Source organism: Serinus canaria, chromosome 15 (genome assembly GCF_022539315.1).
Source record: "Serinus canaria isolate serCan28SL12 chromosome 15, serCan2020, whole genome shotgun sequence".
Lineage (NCBI taxonomy): Eukaryota > Metazoa > Chordata > Aves > Passeriformes > Fringillidae > Serinus > Serinus canaria.
The window spans coordinates 13,469,378-13,491,907 of record NC_066329.1 but is presented as its reverse complement, the minus strand read 5'-3'; the positions used below and the strand labels follow the sequence as shown (position 1 = coordinate 13,491,907).

General features: G+C 48.2%; 1 protein-coding gene across 1 annotated transcript; it reads right to left on the bottom strand.

Moving 5' to 3' along the window:
* Nucleotides 1-205: 205 nt before the first annotated feature.
* Nucleotides 206-14,014, bottom strand: PIWIL1 (piwi like RNA-mediated gene silencing 1). The gene is made up of 21 exons (XM_018916799.3): nucleotides 13,927-14,014; nucleotides 13,342-13,419; nucleotides 11,976-12,174; nucleotides 11,554-11,679; nucleotides 10,966-11,180; nucleotides 9,772-9,893; nucleotides 9,226-9,306; nucleotides 8,517-8,714; nucleotides 8,056-8,167; nucleotides 7,065-7,182; nucleotides 6,353-6,470; nucleotides 6,086-6,200; nucleotides 5,441-5,628; nucleotides 4,840-4,912; nucleotides 4,311-4,511; nucleotides 4,108-4,211; nucleotides 3,546-3,616; nucleotides 2,874-3,027; nucleotides 2,502-2,627; nucleotides 1,915-2,062; nucleotides 206-1,432 (listed from the first exon to the last, which is right to left on the bottom strand). Exons 2-21 carry the CDS (start codon nucleotides 13,414-13,416, stop codon nucleotides 1,316-1,318), a joined length of 2,661 nt encoding a protein of 886 aa, XP_018772344.1. The 5' UTR covers nucleotides 13,417-13,419; nucleotides 13,927-14,014; the 3' UTR covers nucleotides 206-1,315.
* Between the last annotated feature and the right edge of the window lie 8,516 nt (nucleotides 14,015-22,530).

Genomic DNA, 22,530 nt, shown 5'->3' with positions numbered 1-22,530 from the left:
GTGTCAGCTGCTGGCTTCTTGTGTCAGCCTTTTTCCAGAACTGTCCGTGGCTGCTGAAGTTCACTGTAGAATAAAGAAAGGCTCCTCTATCTGCAAGAGCTGCCCAGAGGTAAAGAAGGGCTGCAAAGTCACTGCAGCAATTGTCCCATCTGTGCCCAAAGCCAAGTGCTCAAGTGCAGAATACACAGAACAGGCTCAAACAGGCAAGGATTACAGCAACAACTTTATTTAAATCTCACAAAGAAAAGCAACAAGGTTCACAACAAGGTGGTTAAGAAAACCAGCGCTAATCTGAATTTCTCCACGTGCAGTAGCTTGCCTCTGCTACTGCAAAAATGTGAAATGAACCTCCATCCCCACACCTGCTGTTAGTTTCACCAAATGGGCTGCAGAACAGTGACCAATGAAAACCTCAGACACGAACAAACCAGGGCTGCTTCCCATTGCTTGGAACTACAAAACCAAAACCCCCAAGCCTGCCAGTGCACTGGTGCTCTTGATGGAAATGGCATTTCTCAGTCAGGAAGCCTGTGTGGAGCAGGAGCAGCCCAGCAGTTCAGCTGTCTGCAGCCCTCTCCTCCCAGAGCAGGCAGGGCAGGGCCCCAGGACAGGCCCTGTCCCCAGAGCTGCTCCAGCAGCACAGGCTCAGCCCAAGCCCTCCCCTGCTGCAGAGCTGAGCCCTCAGCCTGGAGCTGCACACAGCAGTGCCCCTGAGCTGAGCAGCCTGGCACAGCCCTCGGGGCCCCCTGGCAGCACCACAGCTGCTCCAAACCCTGCCCGCGGTTCTGCAGCGCTGTGCAGCCTTCAGACAAAGCCCTGCTGACCAAGAGCATCTGGTCACCTCCTCTTAAGGTATGAAACAGCTCAGGAGACAAATTTGGCCCTCATTTGAACCAAGAAAAACAAGGAATCAACAATATTGAAGCATTTTGAATATTAGAAGGATAAAAACTAGCTGGAAGAGCTGGGATTCTGGTCTGCATAACTCTATCTCCCATGCAAGAAGTAATTCTGTGTAAGACTTATCAAAATGTAAATAAGAACAACCAATTAACTTTTGGGAAGAATTTGAGAAAAACTTTGGAAAATAAGTATCAAAAATCATAAAAATTTGTGTAGTTGTTCTAGCAAGCAGACACCTGTTCAAAATGCAAATCTCAAGCTTTTCTTGGTACAATGAAAATAAAATAATTTCCACAACTGCACATATCCTGTGCACGTCTCTTATGAAAAACCAGAACTAAACCAAAAGCCCAGACCATGCTACATTCCCCAGAGAGGAACTGCTCTCTTATGTTTGGCTGGTAACTCAGCTTCAAAGGTAGTACAGTCTGTCTGAAAGCAACATGTTTGGTTCTCTGTGAATACTCTGACCCACGAGGAAAGCCAATTTATGAGCGTACTGGCAAGGAGCAGGTACTCTGATAATACCCTGCAGAAAGGGGAAAAAAGAAAAAAGGCAATTATTTTCAGGTAATTTAAATAAGCATGCAGTCGCTGCAACAAAAACCCCTGGGCCTCTGAAGTCTGCATACTTGTAAAATTTGTATTTTATGTTGTTTATGCTGATTTGTGAAAATAACTTTACCTGCACCAAACACAAGAGAAGAACAGATGCAAAAACCCCCAAACTTGCCAACTCCAGTGCCCTCCTGCCACCTTGTAGACACACAGGTTTACATTCAGTGCTGGCCCTTGCAGAAGGTGGGACGTGGGCTCAGTCGTGTCTGCTATTTGTGGCTGCTGAAGTGCCAAAGCTGAAGCACAGCTCAGGCACGAGCTGGGCTGGGTGTGCAGCAGAGGCCTCAAGGCATTGCAGCAGCACAGTTCCACCTCCACAAGGGAGTAGGTACTTCTGCAGGTAAGAAAAGACTGCAGTTTTGCAGGCAGGCTGTCCCTGCCAGGAGCACTCACCGACCAGTTGTAGTACATGTGGCACAGCTTGTAGGTGAGGCGCTGCACGTGGTCGGGTTTCAGCTGGCTGGTGTCGTAGACGACGTTGTAGTGGGTCGGTGCCACGCAGCCGTTCTTCACCGTCTGGCTCACCACGAAGAAATCGTACCTGCCACAGGGAAAGCACAGCCACCAGCCTCTTACTGAGGGCTGGGTGCCTTGGAAAAACGCCAGTCCCCCGGTATTTGTCTGGTTTTTGAGTCACTTCGTGCTTATTGAGTGCACCCCAGCAAGATGCCCAGGCTCTGGCCACACAAGCTCCCTGTGTCTGAAAGGCCAGCAGACCTGGAGGAACGTGAACAACCTTATTATATGGACCAGGTCTTGAGATCATCACAACCTCAACTATTTGTTCTATCCCATTTTCCTCCTGATAACCACCCTGCAGGTGCATTCAGCTTACACTGCTGGTTTTCTCCAGCCCCTGAGCCACACAAGCGTGGCAAGTATTTTTACACTTGATCCTACAGCCCATGTACTGTTGGATCTATCTCCTTTCTGCCTGGCTGCTGGCAGGAGCAGTAGGTGCTGCCTCTGCAGGAACTCACCACTCTGGTCTGGTCACCACTGTATCAACAACAGTCCCTGGGGGTGGGTTTTTGAGTCCTCCCCCAATCTCTGCAAAGAACCTGGCACCCACTCGTTTCTTCACCACAATCACAGTGAGCCTCGGGCTAAAAGAAAGGAAAAGGGAAAAAACAATGCTCTCCTAGAAAACTGCATTAGGAGTATTTCCGAAGCAGATTCTCTGGACTTCCAGGGCATTAATTTCATTAATTTCACATGTAAGTCTTTACTGATTCAGATTAAATAAGACATTGTTCACAACTTTAGACAGTCTTCATCCATGGCCTCATTTTGTATCCCAGTGTTTATTTCTCTGGCAGTGTAAAGAAGAGGGTTGGTAGAAACAGATTTACCTGTAGTCAGTACCAATACTCTTCAAGCAATCCAGAAACTGAGGCACTTCATAATTAACCAAAGTATTGAGCTGTCCATCTCCAACACCATCACGATACACAAAAATACGAGAGGGCAAAGACTTATTCCATTTAGACCAGTTCCTCAGAGCAGCTTAAAAAAACAAGAGTAAAAGCCATTAGCTGTAATGACAATTCATTCCAAAACAAAACTGGATTTTTATTCCTAGAAGAACAGCAGTAAGTTGGAAAAGCAAGGTCCTCAATCCTTCAGTAACCTGAAATGGGTCAGCATCATGCCACACAAACACACCTGCAGGGAGAACTGTGATTTGCCTGTGCACCCACAAACAGAAAGGAGCCAAGGACACACCTGCTCTGCTGGCCTCTCTCATAGCAGGAGCTGCCCTCCTTGAAATCACACTCCCTTAAAGCATTCTTGGAAGGGTTTTAATTATGGCAAAGGAATGTGGGAATCAGTGAAAGATTTCCACAAGATGCTATTCTTTTCAGCAGTATTTATAACAGAATGTTTAATCTGTTGGTATCCAAGTGCAGGCTGGTAAAGCCTCCCCTCAGGCCAGCAGGAGAGGAGGGTTTTGAGGAAGCTGAATTGTCAGTTCTTAGATCTGGCTCTGCAAGAGCAGAACTCCTTCCCTTTCCTTCCCTTACCTTGCAAGCAGGTTTTGATTCCATCCACAAGTTCTTGCCCACGACTTTGAACAACACAGCGGGAGAACCACCTGTGAAGAACAAAATGAAAGAGACCTTCAAAGCATTTCCCAGGCTTACTGCAATGAAGTTATTTTTAAAATGCCAATGACCACTTAGTCTTTATGGGTGTTGTGGGTCAATGCAGCCAAGGAAGAGCTGGGGTTCCATGAAAATATTTCCCCTAAATAAAAACATGGTAAAAGTGCTATAGCATGACTTAAAATTCTTCTCAACCAAGAAGAGTCTTTCATACAAGTCAACTCGAAAGGGGAAAGACCCTGTCACCCTGATGCTGTCTATTCATCCCAGCCATGTCTCCACCACTTGAACCTCTCTCAAGCAATATGGGACAAGGCCACTCCTTCAAGGGATGCAGTGGGAAAAATTCACAATATATTTCACTTTAACCATTACAGCAAACCAATTTTGAATTTTCCTGATGGACCACCCCATTGAAGCTGTTTTTCAGTCAAAAGAAAGGGGCTTTGGGGGTTTTTTACCTGTGGCAGCCTGCTCTTACCTTGTGACTGACTGATTGAGGCTGGCGACAAAGCCGGCGATGGACTGCTTCCCAGAGACGGTGTCATGGTAACAGTCAATGCCCACAATCATCACCTGCTTCAGCTGCAAGGCAACCACACACAGCACCCGTGGGGCAAACAGGGCTTGCTTCTGAAATAAAGCCTGGTAAGGAGCAGTTACCATTTATAGGAAAATACTCACGGGGATCTCGACACTCCAGAGCTCTCCACCCATTTTACAGTTCATCTGCAAGGCGATTTTCGTTGCTACCGTCATGATAGTCTGGGGCTTGCTCAAAGTGCGAGCCAGCACACACTGGCTGGGGATGGGGCAGTCTGTGCACAGGTATTTCTTGATGGCATCATATTTGTCCTTTCGGGAGCTAGACAAGATACAAACTACCTTTGAAGAAAAAAGAATCTTTGTAAGAAGCTGTGTTCTCAGAGCTATACAGCACTCAAACAGTTCTTTGGGAAAAATTCTTATGCTCAAGAGAAATATTCAAATGTTCACAGTGAAGGAAAGAACTGCAAAGTGTCAGTGTCTGTACTTCAGAACCAAAGGCCCCTATCCAGAAGGATACCCATGGTCAGTGTTAGGTTAGCACAGGAGGATAAGCAGGTACATAGTGGATTCTCAGGGGCCTGAAGCTGCAGTTCTGAGAGCAAATCCCACTGAACACCAGTTACAGAGATAAACAGGATTTGAAATTATGGAATGAAATACATACAATGTTTATGTCAGAGGTAACCCTTTGCTGTAAAACCCTTAAATATGCTTCTGTTCTATCATCTACTTCAATCCTGAAAAGAAAGAGAGAAAATGCTTACAGAAGAACAGCTAACAGCTATTGAAACTTCAGCAAAAGCATAAAAGCTCACTACGCATCAATAGTGTATGAAATGTCACATCTACAGCTAATAACAAACCACTTTCACACATCTGAAGATTAAAAGGAATCACCTCCAAACTTAGGCTTCCAAACACAATGAAATTCAAAATGAAAAGCAAGTATGGGTACTCAAGGGAGGATATTTGCAAGGAGAACAGATCAGAATCAGAACACATCCTAAGTCAGCAGAAAACACTCCTTAGAGAAGGGTTTGCTCAATGACTGTCTGACACTTCTTAGTTTTGGCATATGAAAAGCTCTCAAATAAAAGTATGAGTAAGGAAAGTCAATCAGAAGAGAAAATGGAACAATCTGCATACTGAAAGCAGCTCTGCTTTACTAAAACCTCCCAGACATCGGCTGCGTGACACACTACACCCTCCCCTCACAGAGCAGCCCAACACGGTGACGGTTTTCCCCTCAGCTTAGTGAGACTCACATGCTTGGCCTGTTCATGTGGATGCCCATGGAGGGGGTGACCTTGAAGAGGCTCTGCAGCAGGGTGTTGGCCACGTCGTAGTTGCGGCGCGTGTAGATGAGCAGCCAGGTGTCCATGGGCATGGAGCGGATCAGGGGCACGCCGCGCGTCTCCTTGGTCCAGTCGGCAAACTGAGGGTTGTAATCGAACTGCAGAGCAAACAGCTCGTGTTTGACAAGCCTCGGACTGAATGCACATCTCCACTGCTCACATGGCTCATCCTACCTGTGCCTGAACACTGGAACACTGCCTGTGTTCCAGCTACCCAACTGAAATCACTGGTGCCTTTTCACCACAAAGCCTTGGAACCTCTTTAATGGATGGAAACCAAGGGGAAACATCTCTGCTCTCCTGGACTGAGAACCTGCCCACAAGGACTGCTCTGCAAGGACAGCCCTACTGTGATGGAGTGCCTTCAAGGGCTTCTAACCACACCTTGGGAACAACTAAAGAAATCTGCAAATCTCCTGCTTGGGCAAAGACTTGTGTATAACATTTTCACTCTTTATCCTTCACTTAGAAACCAAAAAGTACTATTTCCTTCCTTGAGAACTTGTTTCATCAGTGAGAAACCCAGAAGATTTTAGAAGTTGATTTATTATTTACCACGGCTCCTGATTGAAAGATCTTTTCTCCTTGAACAATTCTTCCTGTAAAGGACACCGATTTATTATCAAAGCTTAAACCCCAGTTTCGGAGCTCCTTCTGAACATTGTCATCTCTGTTTAAAAACAAGATTTGAATTAAAAACGTGAGAAATTTGTTCCCGCTGACTTTTTTAAAGCCAGTAAGATTTCACAAGTTTCACTGTGAGAAGTTTGTTTTACACATCTTTCATGAGACAGAAACAGAGAGGCTGTTAGGGTGCCATACTTTTGGATGTAGTTGAGAAGCCTGCCAAGCTCGCGCTGCCTCTGCTCAGGCGGCAGCCGTGTGTGGATGGCCAAGTCTTTCATCATATTGAAATCGTTGCGCATCTTGTCAGTCAGTCCTGCCAACAACAAAGCCTTTTCTGAGTCCAAGTTAAGATGAAGGACTGTAAAAATTAAACTTGCAGCTCCTGCAGACTAGTGCTACATGTCCTGCAGACAATGGAAGTGGTGGCAGTAGTAGCCAAAGTTTTCAGTTGCTTCCTGTACATACATCCCCATTGGCATGAAAAAAAATCCTGGGTTTTTGCACTTGACAGGAAACCACACAAGGCACTGCAGCTCTTCAGTTCTGTTTTCAAATCAACACAAACAGTGCTGAGATGTTCAGGTAGTGCCAATGCTAAACATGTATTTATGGATCTTACAAAATTACCATCAGTTTCTAGTAAATTGCTCTTTACCACCAAAACTCTCCAAGTTATCAGAGTGCTGATGTTGAACACCATAGCTAAACACTATGGAACAACAACCCCCCTCAAGCTTTCCAGTCCCATTTAAATATCCAATCTTTTAGCTACAAAATGTGTTCCTAAACTCACATTTATACAAACACAACAGTTTCTCTGAACTCTTCAGAAAGCCGCTGTCAGAATACCTCTTTCAGTAGGCATTATGGTTTGACAGATGCTTTGATATAGAAACTGCTATAGTACCTGTTAGGGAGCACAGCTCTGGAATCAGAGCCACAGATCCTTGTATGTTCCCTCTCTTCCTCTTCATCTGACTGATCAGGACAGGCTGCATCCAATCACTAATTTCTATGTTATATTGCTGTATCAGAAATATAGACTGCATGTTAATTTACTCATAACAAATATTATTATTTCTGAATAATAATGCTCACTTTAGAAAATAAGTATTGTTCCTAAAACAAACCCAAAAGTGACTAGTAAATTAGCACATCTCAGAAGAATTGGTTTTGCCAGAAAAGGCAAAGCAGGGAAGCACTATTCTCTTAATTGATGCCATCAAACTACTGATGTGCAAGAGACAACAAAACAAAGCCTGTGCCTTGCTTGGGGCATTATCATCTGGGGTATCTAACTCAATATGGGATGCTCCTACCACTTCAGCAATGGACAGATTTCCTGGCCTCCTGAGAAATTTAATTTAAGAAATCACAAGAATCAAACAAGACTGCCAAGTGAAGTTTCTGAAATTAAGCCTTCCCATAACCTTAAGCTCCAGCCTGTTTCTGCTGAAGCCAGTATGCATGAAGACCTGCCAGCTCCAGTGGGAGGCCTCAGTGGTCCAGCTGTGACAGACACACTCAATGCAGAGGGGCTCTGGCTTTCTCAGCCTCAGTTCTGCACGCTGTGACAATGTATCTGTGTTCCTCCCACATTACCTGTCCCTGCTCCCACCTTCCCAAAGCTTCCCTTCTGAGCTTTCCCAAGAGCTCCTTGCTCATCCATGCAGCCCTCCTGGCCCTCCTGCCTGACCAACTACTCCCTGGGATGGACTACTCCCACCAAACCATGCTGTGCAGGTTAGTTACTGATCTTGGATTGCACAGTGTCTTTTAAACAAAATTCTGCTAAATTAAAATACTATGAATTAGAAACCCATGCATCCTAAGTAAACCTGTAACAATGACTGAACATTCCAAGGTAAAGCATAAAACACACAGTTAAATTTTCATACCTTTTTGTAGTACTCCACAAAGCTCATCTCAGAACCATCTGATTTTCTAAAGGTACTCTTTGGATTGTTATCCCAGTCGATGTCATCAATTCTGTACGTCCTGTTATTGTACCTACACAAACATTTCATCACTTTTGGTTTAAATCTTAACTCAAATAGAAAAGAAATACACTGGGATGACAAAGTTACTGTCAGTACTCATCCAAGTTGGAAATTTTGCTCCTTTCAGAAGTAATAACTTCAAGTTTTCAACTGTAATAGGCTCTCAATTCTACCACAAGCTAAACTCTAATAAAATCAAAGAAAACCAGTGTGTACTTCCTGCTTTTGCAAATGCTGTCAGCTTGATCAGTTTGCTACCTTGACAAGGACAGCATTTTCTGGCTTTCTGATGCTTTAATGCCTACTTGAGGACATAGAGCATGAAGAGCTCTCCAAGACAAGAGTCCAAGAAGACTTACTTTGTGAGAACAATTAAACCAATCAGCTCTTTAGCACAGGCGTCTCTAAATCTCTCCTCTCCAACCTGGGAGTGAAGGCTGTGCATAGTATCCAGCACTGTCTCCCCACGGAGAACCTTATGGCTCACGTCTGCACACAGCATGATGTTCTCCTCATACTGCAGGATGGAACTTGTGAAGCCCAGCCACACCATCAGCCTGGCAAAAGAGAACACACACAATCCTAGTGTGCTTTACAGCATCTTTATTCTGACCCCTTATTCCTGCCCACTTTCACAGACACCAGAGAGCAGTGATGGTACAAGGAAGCCATCATCCAAATATAAACAAGCTCTTGAAGGTTAACAAAATCAAGGATATTTTACAGGTCAGCTAAGAAATCCATCTTTAGTCAGCCAAGAAATCCATTTCAAGCTGTTAAGTATCTCACAAAGCGTGTAGGCAATCAGGAGACTTTCAGAACAAAAAGACCAGGGGTTTATCCAGCAGGACACTGCCTGGTTCCTTCCATCAGCCAGGCTGTACAGGTGAGATTAAAGGCAGGGAGTGCAGCACAGCCACATGATGGGCTCCCAGGCAAACTCAGGCCTACCAACTTGTACAGCAGGCCCAGGGCAGGCAGGAGCACCAGGCACAGGGACAAGGACAGCCCTGACAGCAGCAACCCCTGCCCCTGCACCCCTCCAAAAACCAAGGGGCTCTGCCTAACCTGTGGTTAGGGATGCTGACTGGATCACTGGGGTTGTAATAATTCCGTCCAATCTGCTGCAAATTCAGCATCTTCAAAAGCCTAAAAATAGAAAAATTGATGTCCTTTAGCATTATTACTGTTATCACCATCATCATCATCACATCATGCATGGCCCAATCCCTATGCACAAACTCACTGTTCATCTGACTATGTAAAAAATGAACTTCTCATTAAACTCAGTTTATAAAGTCATGGGCACTTATTAACAATAATCAGGTGAGAAGTTCAGGTCCAACTCCACCCTTCACCATCCAGCTGAAGGCAGCAGTCCCAACAGGCTACGTCTCAGGTGAACCACGCAGGCTCACACTAACATGGCCCAGAAATACACACAACTGTACTTTACTGCCAGATGTGGTTGGCCCCACAGTAACAGTAGCCAGAAACACTTAAAAATTTACATTTTTAATACTTATTTGTTGTAGCCTGTTCCTCGGAGTGGAAAAACTTACTTCAGATATTTTTAGAGTAACTTCTTATAAAGACATAACTTGTACAGCAAACCTTCTAAAAATGATGTTGTAAAACTGCAGACAAGTAGGTGAAGTGGGTGGCAACTCATTAGTGAGTGTGACTGTTATCTTCACATCCTCCCCATTTCGAGTTCTACTGAACAGTTCAGTAACCTGAGAAAGTGAAAGGAGGTTGACAAAACCAGAGCAAACAGTGCTGTCTCTGCATTTTGCTCCAGTAACATCAAACTGGACTTGGCCATTTTTATTCCAAGCATTAATTCAAGACTAACTGAAATGTGGATTCCATATCCCACCAGGACTGTGAACTACAACCTGAAAGACTCTGCTCATCAGGGAGAGGACAACTCGGGGGTAGAATGGGGCTCTCCCCAGGGCAGCTGAACTCGAGATGAAGGCAGGGACATCACTTACCTATTACTGTGACAGGAAAAGGACTCAGCTTGAGGAAATAAACTAACATATTGCCAACTAATATATATTTAATTACTGATTCAGATACTGGGAAGCAAAAAGACAAAGATTAGCACACACAGTGAAAACTTCTTCCCCTCTCCCTTTTCCAAACTCAGCCTCACCCCGGACTCCTCTGGCCCCTCTGTGAACAGCCCTGCCTACACCCAGTCCCTGCAGTGAAGCAAGGAGTGGCACATGGCACAGAGGGCAGGGATTACCACCAGTATAGAGGTGTTTTCCCCCTGGTGTTCCTTTCTTAGATTTTTCTTTGCTCTGCAATTTTCCCCTGCTTTTTAAATACACAGAGGTGCCAACAACTTTGCTGATGGGCTCAGCTTTAGCCTGTGATGGGTCCATTCTGAATCTGGCTGGCAATGACCGTGCAACACCAGGCTGACCTTGACGCCTTCCCATAGGAGCCACCCTGACCCCTCCAGCTACCAAAACCTTGCCACATACACCCAACTCATCCACCCTTTCAATTATGTGGGGTGGTAAAATACAGAAGGTATGAAAAGATATAAGTACAAAAGAAACAAACGGAGAAACACTGCCAGTACTATCACTTCTGTGCAGATGATGATTAACCATTAGAACCAGAAGTTTCTAACCAAATTTCTCTACACAAACAAATTAGCTTATACTGATATACTCAATCCAACTAAACACTGCTGGTGGGACATCAATTCCCTAACTTCACCTAGCTAGCGAGAAACAGGAACAAACTGCAAGTCACGATAGAAAATCCAACAGCATTCTTGTATGGTACCTTGTTCTCGAGCTTCTTTGGCAGGAACAATATGGAGCCATCAAAGGCATGGGTCTTGCCGATGGTCTCCTCGTGCTGGAAGAGCAGAGCCGAGCGCAGGCGCCGCGCCTCCATCTCGGGGCTGTAGCCAACGTGGTACTGGTACAGCGCCCACTGCGGGCGCGACGTCAGCCGGAAGTGGTTGGTGGTCAGCTTGATCATTTTCCCTGAAAAACCTGAAATGAGAGCCAGTGTGGTAACAGTTACAAAATGTTACCACTTCACAGGCATTCAACAGCACTGAGACAGTCCTTTCAGCGCTGGCAGGCAGGCAAAGATTAGAGGTCAGTGGTGTTCCTGATCTGCTCTAACCCTGTGAGTTACTGCTCGCTGCTGTCAGACACTCATGCGCCCTCTGGAGCTTTCTGTACAGCCTTCAGCTGCCAGGACAACACTCCTCTTCAGGTACCAGCAACAACTTCTTATCTTTTTCTAATACACTCTGGAGATTTTTTTTTACTTGGCTCTTTAGGGGAAGCTAAGAGCAGAAATAAAGGAAACTCCTCCATTTCAAACTGCTGACATGTCTAGAGTCTAATTTAAACATACCAGTTTTGGATTCCTGAACGTGCACCATGGCTTGCCGAGTGTTCACCCCAAGGTCATGGAAATCTCTGCGACGTCCACCCCTATCTCTTAAAGACAAATCCTGGAGTCCTGAGGAAACCTGTAAGCCTATTGTTCAAAACTCGAGAATCACAATCAAGTAATAAATAACATATATACTATCACATATTAACAAATAAAAATATAAAATGCAATTAAATCTTGAAAGGCATTAAAACAAATTTAAGAGGAATCACAAAACGTTGCATTTCAGCTTTTGCTATGTAGCAAACGTCTTCCAAATTTCAGTAACAAATCTCATTTTGAAAAGAAAGAAAAGACAAATACAGTCTAAAGGATGCCTTAATTGCATTCTCTCCAGAACAGGCGCTCTTGTGGACACTGGGTTTCCCAGCCCTTCTGACCTTCTGGCCTCCTCTCCTGCAGGGGGGTCTCACAGCCGCGCAGGTGCCCGTGGCCCCCGGGCTCTTCCGACTGTGCTGGAGGAACATGGAGCTGCTGGAGCTGCTGCGGGTGCTGCAGCTGCTGCTGTGCCTGCTGCGGGTGCTGCTGCGGGTGCCGCCGGCCACGCAGAGGGCCAGGCATGCCCTGCTGGACCTGCCACTGGGGAGAACAAACAGCCACTGCAACAGAGCCCTCACTGAGAGAGAACATAGACACACACTGCAGGCATAGGGATGCACACTCTAACCCTGTGATGTACAGAGTGCTCACTGAGAGAGAACACACACACTGCAGGCACTAGGGATGCACACTCTAACCCTGCTATGTACAGAGTGCTCACTGAGAGAGAACACACACTGCAGGCATAGGGATGCACACTCTAACCCTGCTATGTACAGAGTGCTCACTGAGAGAGAACACACACTGCAGGCATAGGGATGCACACTCTAACCCTGCTATGTACAGAGTGCTCACTGAGAGAGAACACACACACTGCAGGCATAGGGATGCACACTCTAACCCTGCTATGTACAGAGTGCTCACTGAGAGAGAACACACACACTGCAGGCATAGGGATGCACACTCTAACCCTGTGATGTACAGAGTGCTCACTGAGAGAGAACACACACACTGCAGGCATAGGGATGCACACTCTAACCCTGCTATGTACAGAGTGCTCACTGAGAGAGAACACACACACTGCAGGCATAGGGATGCACACTCTAACCCTGCTATGTACAGAGTGCTCACTGAGAGAGCACACACACACACTGCAGGCATAGGGATGCACACTCTAACCCTGCTATGTACGTTTATGTTATGTACATTTAAACCGTTTTTGTCCTATACTAAGTAGCAGAGTTACTATTCTACACCTGAAACTCAAAATTACTGGAGTGTAGAAACTTTTAAAGTTATTATTCATTTAACTAATAGCTAATGCAAATCCCCTCTTTCCAAGCTCTAACTAAAATTTATGGATTTCCCATTTTCTACAGTCCCTCTGATACCTCAAGTAACTGACTAGTTATTCTATAAAAATATCTTTTGTAATTTTAGTGACTAGCAAATAAGTTACTTTAAGAAGCGTCATGGCTGGAAGAACAGCAACCTTAAGCCACAAGCAATCCCACAAATCAGAGTTTCACGTTACTGGAAATTTAATAAACGTCCTTAATATAACAGAGCTATGTTAACGGTACACCCAGCAGAATATAGGCATACACACATAAAACACAGAACACATCTGCCTGATATTAAAACAGGAAGTAGGTGAGGTATGAATCTCAAATCCTGGTGAAGTAAGAAAGAAGAAAACCAACTCACAGGTGCATCTCCTACCGCAGCAGGAAGAGGTGTCTGTCTGGGAGGTCTTCCTCTGGCTCTAGCTCTTCCAGTCATCTTCTAAAACAAGCAACCTACAGCATTAGTGTTCTGTTTTCTCACCCTTATCCCAATAAATACTATGAGCAGCACTAGAGCATCTGCCCTGCTTTAATTTCAACTGGCTCAGCAGAACACACTCCTCCCTGCAGAACTGGCTGCCCGGGGATCTCCACACTGACATAAGGGGAGCGTGGGCAAGTCCCTTCAGTCATGTTTGCAGGGACGGGCACAGGCCGCCGCAAAGCTGAAGCTGAGAGTCAGTCAGACCTGCGGCCTCAGCCGAGGTAACCCAGGGCCCTCGGACGCTCCTGACAGGCTCAGGCCGGTTCCTTACCTTACCCCAGGGGCAGAGCCCTCTTCTCCAGAGCACGTGTCGGCGCTGCGGCCTGCTCGGTCCCGCCCGTCCCTGCCCATCCGCTGCACCCACAGCCCCGGTCCCAGGCCCGGGCCCGGCCCGCCTTCCCGCCCGCCTCGAGCCTGTGGGGCCAAAACCCCCACCAGAGCGGCACCGGGCCGCGGCCCTACCTCCGCCTGCCCTCGGGCCGCACGGGGACACTGCTCCTACCCGCCCGCAGACGGCAACCTGCCCTCCCCAAGCCCCCGCACGGCTCTGTCCCCGCTGGAGCCGCCGCCGCTGCCGCAGGCCGGGCCCGGGACAGCCCCGGCCCCGCCGCGCCCTCAGCACCGAGCCCGCACGGCACGCGACAGCGGGGCGAGGCGGGAAAGCGCCCGCTGCGCCGATTGGCTGCCGAGCGCTGCCGGAGAGAGCCGAAGGGAGCCGAAGGGCCGTGCTTGCCCCGCCTCACGGCACCGCCCCTTGCGGCCGTGCCCGCGGGCATGGCGGGGATCTAACCCGGGATGGCGGGGGTGCACGGGGATAACGGGGATCTAACCCGGGATGGCGGGGGTGCACGGGGATAACGGGGATCTAACCCGGAATGGCGGGGGTGCACGGGGATAACGGGGATCTAACCCGGGATGGCGGGGGTGCACGGGGATAACGGGGATCCATCCGGGGATAGGGAGTATACACCCCGGGATAGCGGGGATCCATCCCGGGATGGCGGGGATCCATCCCGGGATAGCGGGGATCCATCCCGGGATAACGGGGGTGCACGGGGATCCATCCCGGGATAGAGGGTATACACCCCGGGATAGCGGGGATCCAACCCGGGATAGCGGGGATCTGCTAGCAATCTACAGCATTAGTGTTCTATCTTCTCCTTCCTGTCTTTATCCCAATAAATATCCAACCCGGGATAGTGGGAATCCAGCCCGGGGATTGTACCCTGTGCTGCTCCCCCGGCCCGGGGCGCTGCCCCCGCTGCGGGCGCGCTCCGGCTCTCCGGGCAGGAGCAGCACGGTGGGCACGGTGAGCACGGTCCCGCTCGCAGGGATTTATTTCCCTGTCCCGCCGGTGGAAGGTGAATTTCAGCTCGCCGGGAGGTGGAGCAGTCCCGGGCAGTCCCGGGCACGGTGAGCACGGTCCCGCTCGCAGTGATTTCCCCCCGTCCCGCCGGTGGAAGGTGAATTTCGGCTCGCCAGGAGATGGAGCAGTCCCGGGCACGGTGAGCACGGTCCCGCTCGCAGTGATTTCCCCTGTCCATCCGGTGGAAGGTGAATTTCTGCTCGCCGGGAGATGGAGCAGTCCAACAAGAAATGGAACCTGGCTGTCCAGCGAAGGAAGGCTCTCTCGGCGCCCTGGGAGCCAGGGCTCACACGCTCCAGCAGCTCCCCGGTGAGCTGCCGTCAGCCCTGAGTTGGTGTCGGCAGCATCTGCATTTACCAAATTAATATATTTTGGGAAATTCCAAATCAATCGGATGCCGTACATGGAAACGTGTTGATAATTTAAAGTATTTTAAAGTGCTTCCAATTAATGCGCACAACACACGTGTTGAATGCTCTCTCTCTCACAGCAATAAAATAAATATCAATCCTTAGAAATTGTGACTCCTTAACTGACCAATCAAACTGACATGGAACTATGAAGCAATGAAACACAACCCTTACCATAAGAGCTATAGAAACATGTTTTTACTTGGACTATGTTAAATGATAAATAAAACTCATCATGAGCTGAGGTGCAGAGCCCGTGGCAGTGGAGCTGAGCAGGCTGGTGCTCCGCAGTGCTGCAGGCTGTCCCCAGCAGTGATGTGGCACAGCAGGCTGCAGCACCAGCAGCTCAGACCCCGTGAGTGACCCTCCTGCCCAGAGGGACATTCAGCATCACTCAGAGGGGAAAGCTCCTTTTTCTGAGTGCCGAGGCTGGCCCAAGGGCCGTGGCTGTGACAGAGAACCATGACTTGTATTTTGGGCTTCACAACAGAACCAGAAAACCTTAGACTTGGGAGAAGTGGTCTGAAGTGGGAATGACCTCCCCAGGAAGCCTTTCCATGGGAAGCAGGATGTGTAGGTGGCACCAGGGCTCACATGCACCATCTCTGTTTGCCAGCGTGCCTTTGCTTAAAGACTAAATGGCCGTGGTGTGTTGGAGAGGCTGACTTCAGGGGTGAGAGAACATTCCCTGATAAACACTCACCTTTGTGGGAGTCCCCTCTCACCTTGTGAGGTCATTTACCGTTTCTGAGGTACCTGCAGTGAACAAGGCTCCTTCTCCTTGTTCTCGGCTATTCCAGGTAGAAGTGGGTGACACTGTTGACATCAATACTTAAATAACAGGAATATCTCTTTTTGTTTCATTTACATTGTCAGTCTGTCCCCAAAGCCAGTTTTCTTGTGCTTACACACAACCCACTTGTGAAGCCAGGTTCTCTTTCAGAAGTAAAAAAGCAGAGCTTTCCAGCTGTGGAAGTGTGGATGTAGCTGCTTAGAGACAGCTGAAGTACTTTTGGCATGTGATTTCCATTATTCACATCCAAATCTGGATAAATATTTGACAGAGTCAATGCACACACTTAGATGTTCCATGTTCAGTGCTTTTGAGGGCAGTGCTCGCTCCTTGCCATGGGCTCTTCACCCACAGTGGCAGCTTTTACTGCTCTGCAGCTTGCAGAACTCTCCAGTGGGTCAGAGGTTTAGAGCTGCAGAAACACAATATGCAGAGTTTTTTGGCTCAGCAGTATTTTGAGATAAACACAATATAAAGATGTTGTCAAAGTCATTTGTGTTATGTAAATCATGAGAAAGCAGAATGTGTGTGTTGGAAAGAGTTATGTTTGTTTATTCATTTAAAATATCTGCCTGCTTAATGGTTTTTTGATGCCAAATTCCTTACATTTCACTGCAGAACTTAATTACCTTCAGAAGGGAGTTGTTAAAATACTTCATCAGGCTGGCTACCTACAGCAATTCCTTATTAAAGAGAAAATAAACACCAACAATGAGCGCTCTCATTTTTATCCGTGGGCTGTCAGACAGTTAATTAGTGCTCAGTGAAAGACAGGTTCCAGTGTGGTTCAGTCCTTCAGACCTGCTTTTTTAAACAATCCCATGCAGTTCAGCCTGGCTGTGCAGGACTGTCACAGTCAGAGGGGACGTGCCACAGGCTGCAGGTCCATCGTGTCCTGAGCCCAGGCTGCTTCACAGAAACACCAGGACAAACAGGGTTTGGAACATGGCAACTGCTTGCAGTTCATTTTTGTGCTGCCAAGAGCCCTCCCAAACTGGACTTCAGCATGTCAGAATGTCACACATGAATCTTCCCCCCAGCTCTTTGGCGTGGACTGTGCTTTGATGTTTGCTTCACCGTGATGCAATTGTTGTTGTCTCCTGTTGCTACAATGAGCCATTTCCCATCCATGTCATCTCCAAAGGGGCAAGGACCGCATGGAAACACAACAAAGAGCACAGAACAAAAGGAAACCAGGGATTTTTCCAAAGGCCCATTTGATGTACAAGTATAAACAGGAAAAAGATGCCTGAGGAGGTAGGAGGCAGGAACTGTACCAGCAGACAGCTGCGTGGTGAGCAGCACTTTGGGCTCCTGAATGGCAAATAAAGGAGAAACTCCAGTGCACACAGCGAGGAAAACACTTCCCTGCCTTTAGAGGAATGCTAAAGTGAATTAAAATGCCTCACAAGGAAGGCTGAACTCTTACCTTCGTGTGTTTCTTGCAGCACCATGACCAGGTATCACCAGGTGTTTCTGTTCTAACCCCAGAGAAGGCACTCTCTCCAGAGAGAGGAATAAACCCCATTATCTGCAGTGCTGGAGCCAGAGGAATCCTTCAGAACAGCCCTCAGTAACCTGCCTGCATAGCCAGGTTCTCAGAACCCCAACCTGGTGCACCTGAATCTAATTAAGCCTTTGTTAAGAAATGTTCAGATGGGAATTTCTCACAAGTAAGCATCGGGATTCATGTTCTGTGGTTGGTATTAACTCCTTGTGAGTCTGGACCACAGTGCTTTTGCATTCTTCAAGAGTCTTTTCCTGAAGTGGGAGAGGCAAAGGTTAAAGCCTGTGTGGTATCTGAACCAGGAATCAGGAGCTAGCAGCCTTGCTCCTTCCCAGTGCAAGTCTTGGGGAGTATTGGAGCTTGGGACAGAGGAACCAGCCCTGGCTGGGCCCTGGGGACACTGGCAGTGCTTGCATCCCAAAGTAGAGAGCAAAAGGCACGTGATAGAAAGGAGAAAAAATTGCCACTAGAGAGATAATACACAACTGCCTAACAAACACCATGGAAGCACTTCCTCTCAAGAAGAGAGAAAATAAAGGCTTCAACTTTGTATTTCCCTGCTGTATTAAAAATCCAGATCAGGCCTCGCTGACATTTATTTTGTGTGCAAATCCTGCATGAAGTGAGCAAGAAGTGGTTTGGCACAAGTTCTCAATAACATCTGTAGGGATGGAGAGGTGCCACTACACAGAGAGGAGCAAGGCCTCCAGAAGTTCATACTGTAATTGGATGTGTGAGCCATATTCAATAAATAATATGAAATTCTGTAAGGTGTGTGTTCTGTAAGACATCCTTTATTACCTCTATTTTTAGCAAGAGGAGAGGGAGAGTTGGTGTGTGAAGTGTGTTAGAACAGGAGATTGTTTTGATTCAGATATTATACAGTAAAATGGGAGTGTTTCAGGAGAGAGGCTAACAAGAATTCTCAAGTTTAGACAGATTGATTTCAGCTCATTTAGCAAGCCAGTTTGATCTAATTGTCTTTTTATTGCTGTGAACATTCCTGAATTATGCAGAGAATTTGGGTTATGTGATTTAGTGTTGGATTAAAAAATGTCACAGCTTAACTTTCTTTAAAATAGTGTGGAACTTTGTTCACAGTCAACGAAGTTCATTATTTTTTTGTTCAAAGCCCAGCTGCAGGCCTGGAGCATTTCTCATAAATATCAGGAAGTACCCGAAGCCACAGTCAGGATTAAAGAGTTGATCTGAACCTTAGATCTCAGCTTTAAAGCTGTAATGTACAGTGAATTTGGTTTCATGGTAAAGGAAATGGTAATTGCTGGAGTATGTTTTCTTAAGTTTCAAAATCATTTTTGAAATGTTTGCATGGAAACCTCTGCCAGTGCCCTGCACGAGAATGAGTGGCCTGGTGGCACTGAGGCTGGGCATGGCACAGGGCAGGCTGGTGACACTGCCAGGGCACAGCCTGGTGGCACAGGGCAGGCTGGTGACACTGCCAGGGCACAGCCTGGTGGCACAGGGCAGGCTGGTGACACTGCCAGGGCACAGGCTGGTGGCACAGGGCAGGCTGGTGACACTGCCAGGGCAGGCTGGTGGCACAGGGCAGGCTGGTGACACTGCCAGGGCACAGCCTGGTGCTCAGAGCCACAGCCAGAGCCCCACCTGAGCCAGGGAATCCTCAGCTGTGGTGTTGCCAGAGTTCCTTCTGGAAGGTGGCTGGGGCTCTGACAGGCACACACCCACGACAACCCAGAGCACGAACCAGGAGTGCTACCCTGAGCTCCAAAAGGCAGAGGGAGTTCCTCAGGGCAGGAGTAAAGTGTTAGCAGAATCACCTGGCTGCTGGCTCCTGAGGTGTGGGCTGTGGGAGGGCTCAGCTCAGTCTGACACGTTCCTGCACGCCCTGTACACCTGGTTAGTGCCCCAGCCAAACCACACACCCTCTGCTCTGCTCCCGTGGCAGCTGAATTCATCTGAGCCTTTCACTGCACCAAGGCAACTGCTCTTGTATTCAGGAGGAAAATTAAATCCCAGCACTTGGCGCTCCCTGACCTTCTCCAGAGGAATTTGCCTTTGAACCTGCACTGGCTCCTGCCCTGCTGCTCCACTCCCCAGGGGTGCAGAGGCAGCTCAGTGCCAGGCCAGACTGCTGTGCCCTGAACAGTGGCACTCAGTGCAGCAGTGTAGGGTGGCACTGCCAGAGCAGCTGCTGGGTAGGGGCAGGCAGAGGGGCTGCTCCCTGCAGCCTGCACAGGTGGGGACACCTGAGTGCTGGCCGTGCACTGCCTGTCCCAGCTCCCTGGGAGGGCACTGGGCTTTACTTCAGGCACCTGAGAATTCCCTGCTACAGCCACACCACACCAGGGTGGACACTTAATGCCCCCAGACCCACCCTCAGTTCCGTGGCATTCCAGACTGCTGGATGCTCTCAGATCCTGGCCAGTGGTTGCTGACCTCCTCTGAGGGCTCACTGCTTTCAGAGACTTCACTGCAGTGTGTCAAAGACCCTGCAAAGTTCCTGATTTCTCCCTCCTCTATTTGTCTGTCAAGACTTGAAGTCACATTTGTCACCTGAACTGAGAACCAAGCTGGTGCTGGAATCTCCTGCTCAGGTGCTCTCTGTCCTTGAAGGTGCCACATTTCAAATGCACTGAACTTTTTGGTTATAGATTTCCTCAGGCACTCCCAGTTACTCCTCTGCACTTCTCCAGCACAAAAACTGTCCTGACAAAGCTCCTCAGGTTCTTTGCCCTCTTAGGAGTCAGTAAGGCTCTCCAGGCTGGATGGATGTGGGCTGTGGGCACGTCCAGGACAATATGGGCAAGCTGTGGGAAGCCCCATAAAGGGACAGGGTGAGCAGGAATGAGTGGCAGCCAGAATGAGCTGTAGTCACAGTTAAAATCTTTGCCCACTGACAAGCAGGTTTGGTATGCTCTCAAATTTAGCCTAAGCAAAGGATCCGTGGGCTACATGAATTATTCCAACAGGGGCAGTCTGATCTCAGCTATTGCTCACCCTGGACATCTTCTGAGCATGCAGTGCCTTATTTGCATGAATGGCTTGTGAGCTGAATGCACAGTGAGCCCAGCCAAGAAATCAGCAAGCAGGAGAGGAGAGGGGCCGTGAGCATCAGCTCTGCCTTTGAAAAATCTGCATGCCTGGGATGATCAAAAAGGATGGACAGCACTGTTTGAAGACAAGAGCTGCAGGGCATTCACTTGAGAGGGGGTTCAAGTGGAGTCCAAGTGGATGACAGTCAGCTCTTGAAGCCCTGAAGAAGGGCAGGAAATCATTTCTGAGAGTGGTGGCAGAGCCCTGAGCCTTGTGCAGCCCCTGGTGCTGCTCTGCAGAGCCTCCCTGGCAGTGCCAGCCTGCACCCAGGACTGGGTTAGGGATAGGGATAGGGATGGGGACAGAGGGGTTCCAGCCCTGCCAGATGTGAGGCTGGCCAGTCTGGGACTCCTGCTGAGTCTCACTGACTGTGCAGGGGAGCTCAGTCCAGCACCAGCCACCCTCGTTCCACCCAGGCCCTAACCTGGGTGCACAGTCTGTGATACTTGGGTGGTTCCTACTGCAGCTCTGACCTGCTGGCAGTGGGGACAGAAGAGCTGCACAGCAGCCAGACCTGCAGGACCAGCTCTGCCATCACTGGAAGCTCTGGAGGCAGCTCTGCAGGGTGCTGGGGATGCACAAAGCCCTGCCCCAGCAGGGAGAGGGAGAGCCCAGCCAGTTTGGCCATGGGTTATGAGCACACAGGCAGTGCTCAGTTCCAGCTGGGGGTCAGGAATGCCCCCTGCACTCAGAGCCCTGAGCTGCAGAGGATGGGGGATGCTGAACTGTTTGCTCTCTGGGACCCTGAACAAAATTGCACTGACAAAAAACCAGAGCCACAGATGAAATTCCATGTTTCCTTTCCCCTTCATCCCGTGAGGGGCCTGGCTGGGCCGTGGCTTTGGGAGCAGAGCTTCCCTGGGTGCTCCCTGGCTATCAAACCTGGAGCTGTTGGTTTCCTCAGAGCTGCTGGGCAGCTTCCTTCGGATGGCTGAGCTGCTATTGCCTGTTCCAGTGCAGCCTGAAGAAATGCCAGCGCTGTGCCTGACTGAGGGGATGCTCAGATCAGGGCAGGTGCAATGTCTGTTTGTCACAAAGGGCTGCCCCGTGGGTCTGGGAGCACACAAGAAATGAGACATGTCACATTTCAGCCACACTAAAAAATGCACGTAGGGCATTAGCCCAACACCTCTGGATTGTGCCTTTCAAAGTTTGCACCCAGTGGGTGGGGCAAAAATAAATCAGGGCCTCCTGCAGTGAAAATGCATTTGGGATTCAAGCATGGAAAATGTGACCCTACCTCTGCTCCCGGGATTGTCAGCTGCCTCAGGGGTCATCTGATATACACCTCCTTTGCTCACTTCTGAGGGGTTTTAGCTCGGAGTGTGTTTGAAAACACTTCAGAAAAAGGGTGGAAAACACAGAGTGCCTGCTTTGAAATACACTCCTTTGTTAAATTCCTTTCCCAAGGGTAAAGAGACTCTCAAACACCTGAGGGCAACAAATGACTCTATTCAGACCTCTCACAAATGACCTAATAAACTCCCAGAGGGTTACAATAGCTGATTTGTCATCATTTCTTGTCAGCTATTTATAGCTTCAATGGAAATCGACGCAAAACAATAAATACCTGAGTTATTTTCTTCATTTGGAACATTCTTTGAAGCCCAAATGGTGCTTTACAATTTTAAACTTCCAATAATTAATTTTGCAATAGAGTTTAAACCATTCTCACACGTTTTATGTTGTGTTCAAGTTTGTATTTGCTTACATGCAGAACATCTGTCACCTTTTCACTGGCTTCCCTTGGAATATTTGTCAGTGGATACTGACTTCAAAAATTCTGTCAGTTGCCTGCTGGCCCATGTTGGAAACATCCTGCTGCGGGGGTTTGCACAGGGACTCCTCTGGGAAAGGGCGAGGTTATGGTGGTGCAGGTCCTGGTGTCAGCGACAGTAATCTAAGGTGAAACAAC

Bases quoted from the DNA above. Each gene is read 5' to 3' on its own strand.
- PIWIL1 (XM_018916799.3), bottom strand. From the start codon at position 13,416: ATGACTGGAAGAGCTAGAGCCAGAGGAAGACCTCCCAGACAGACACCT. The intron at 9,894-10,965 runs GTACCATACAAG...TCACTTTCTCAG, and splicing joins CAAAGAAGCTCGAGAACAAG to GTTACTGAACTGTTCAGTAG. The intron at 8,715-9,225 runs GTTAGGCAGAGC...CTCTTTTGCCAG, and splicing joins GTCAGCATCCCTAACCACAG to GCTGATGGTGTGGCTGGGCT.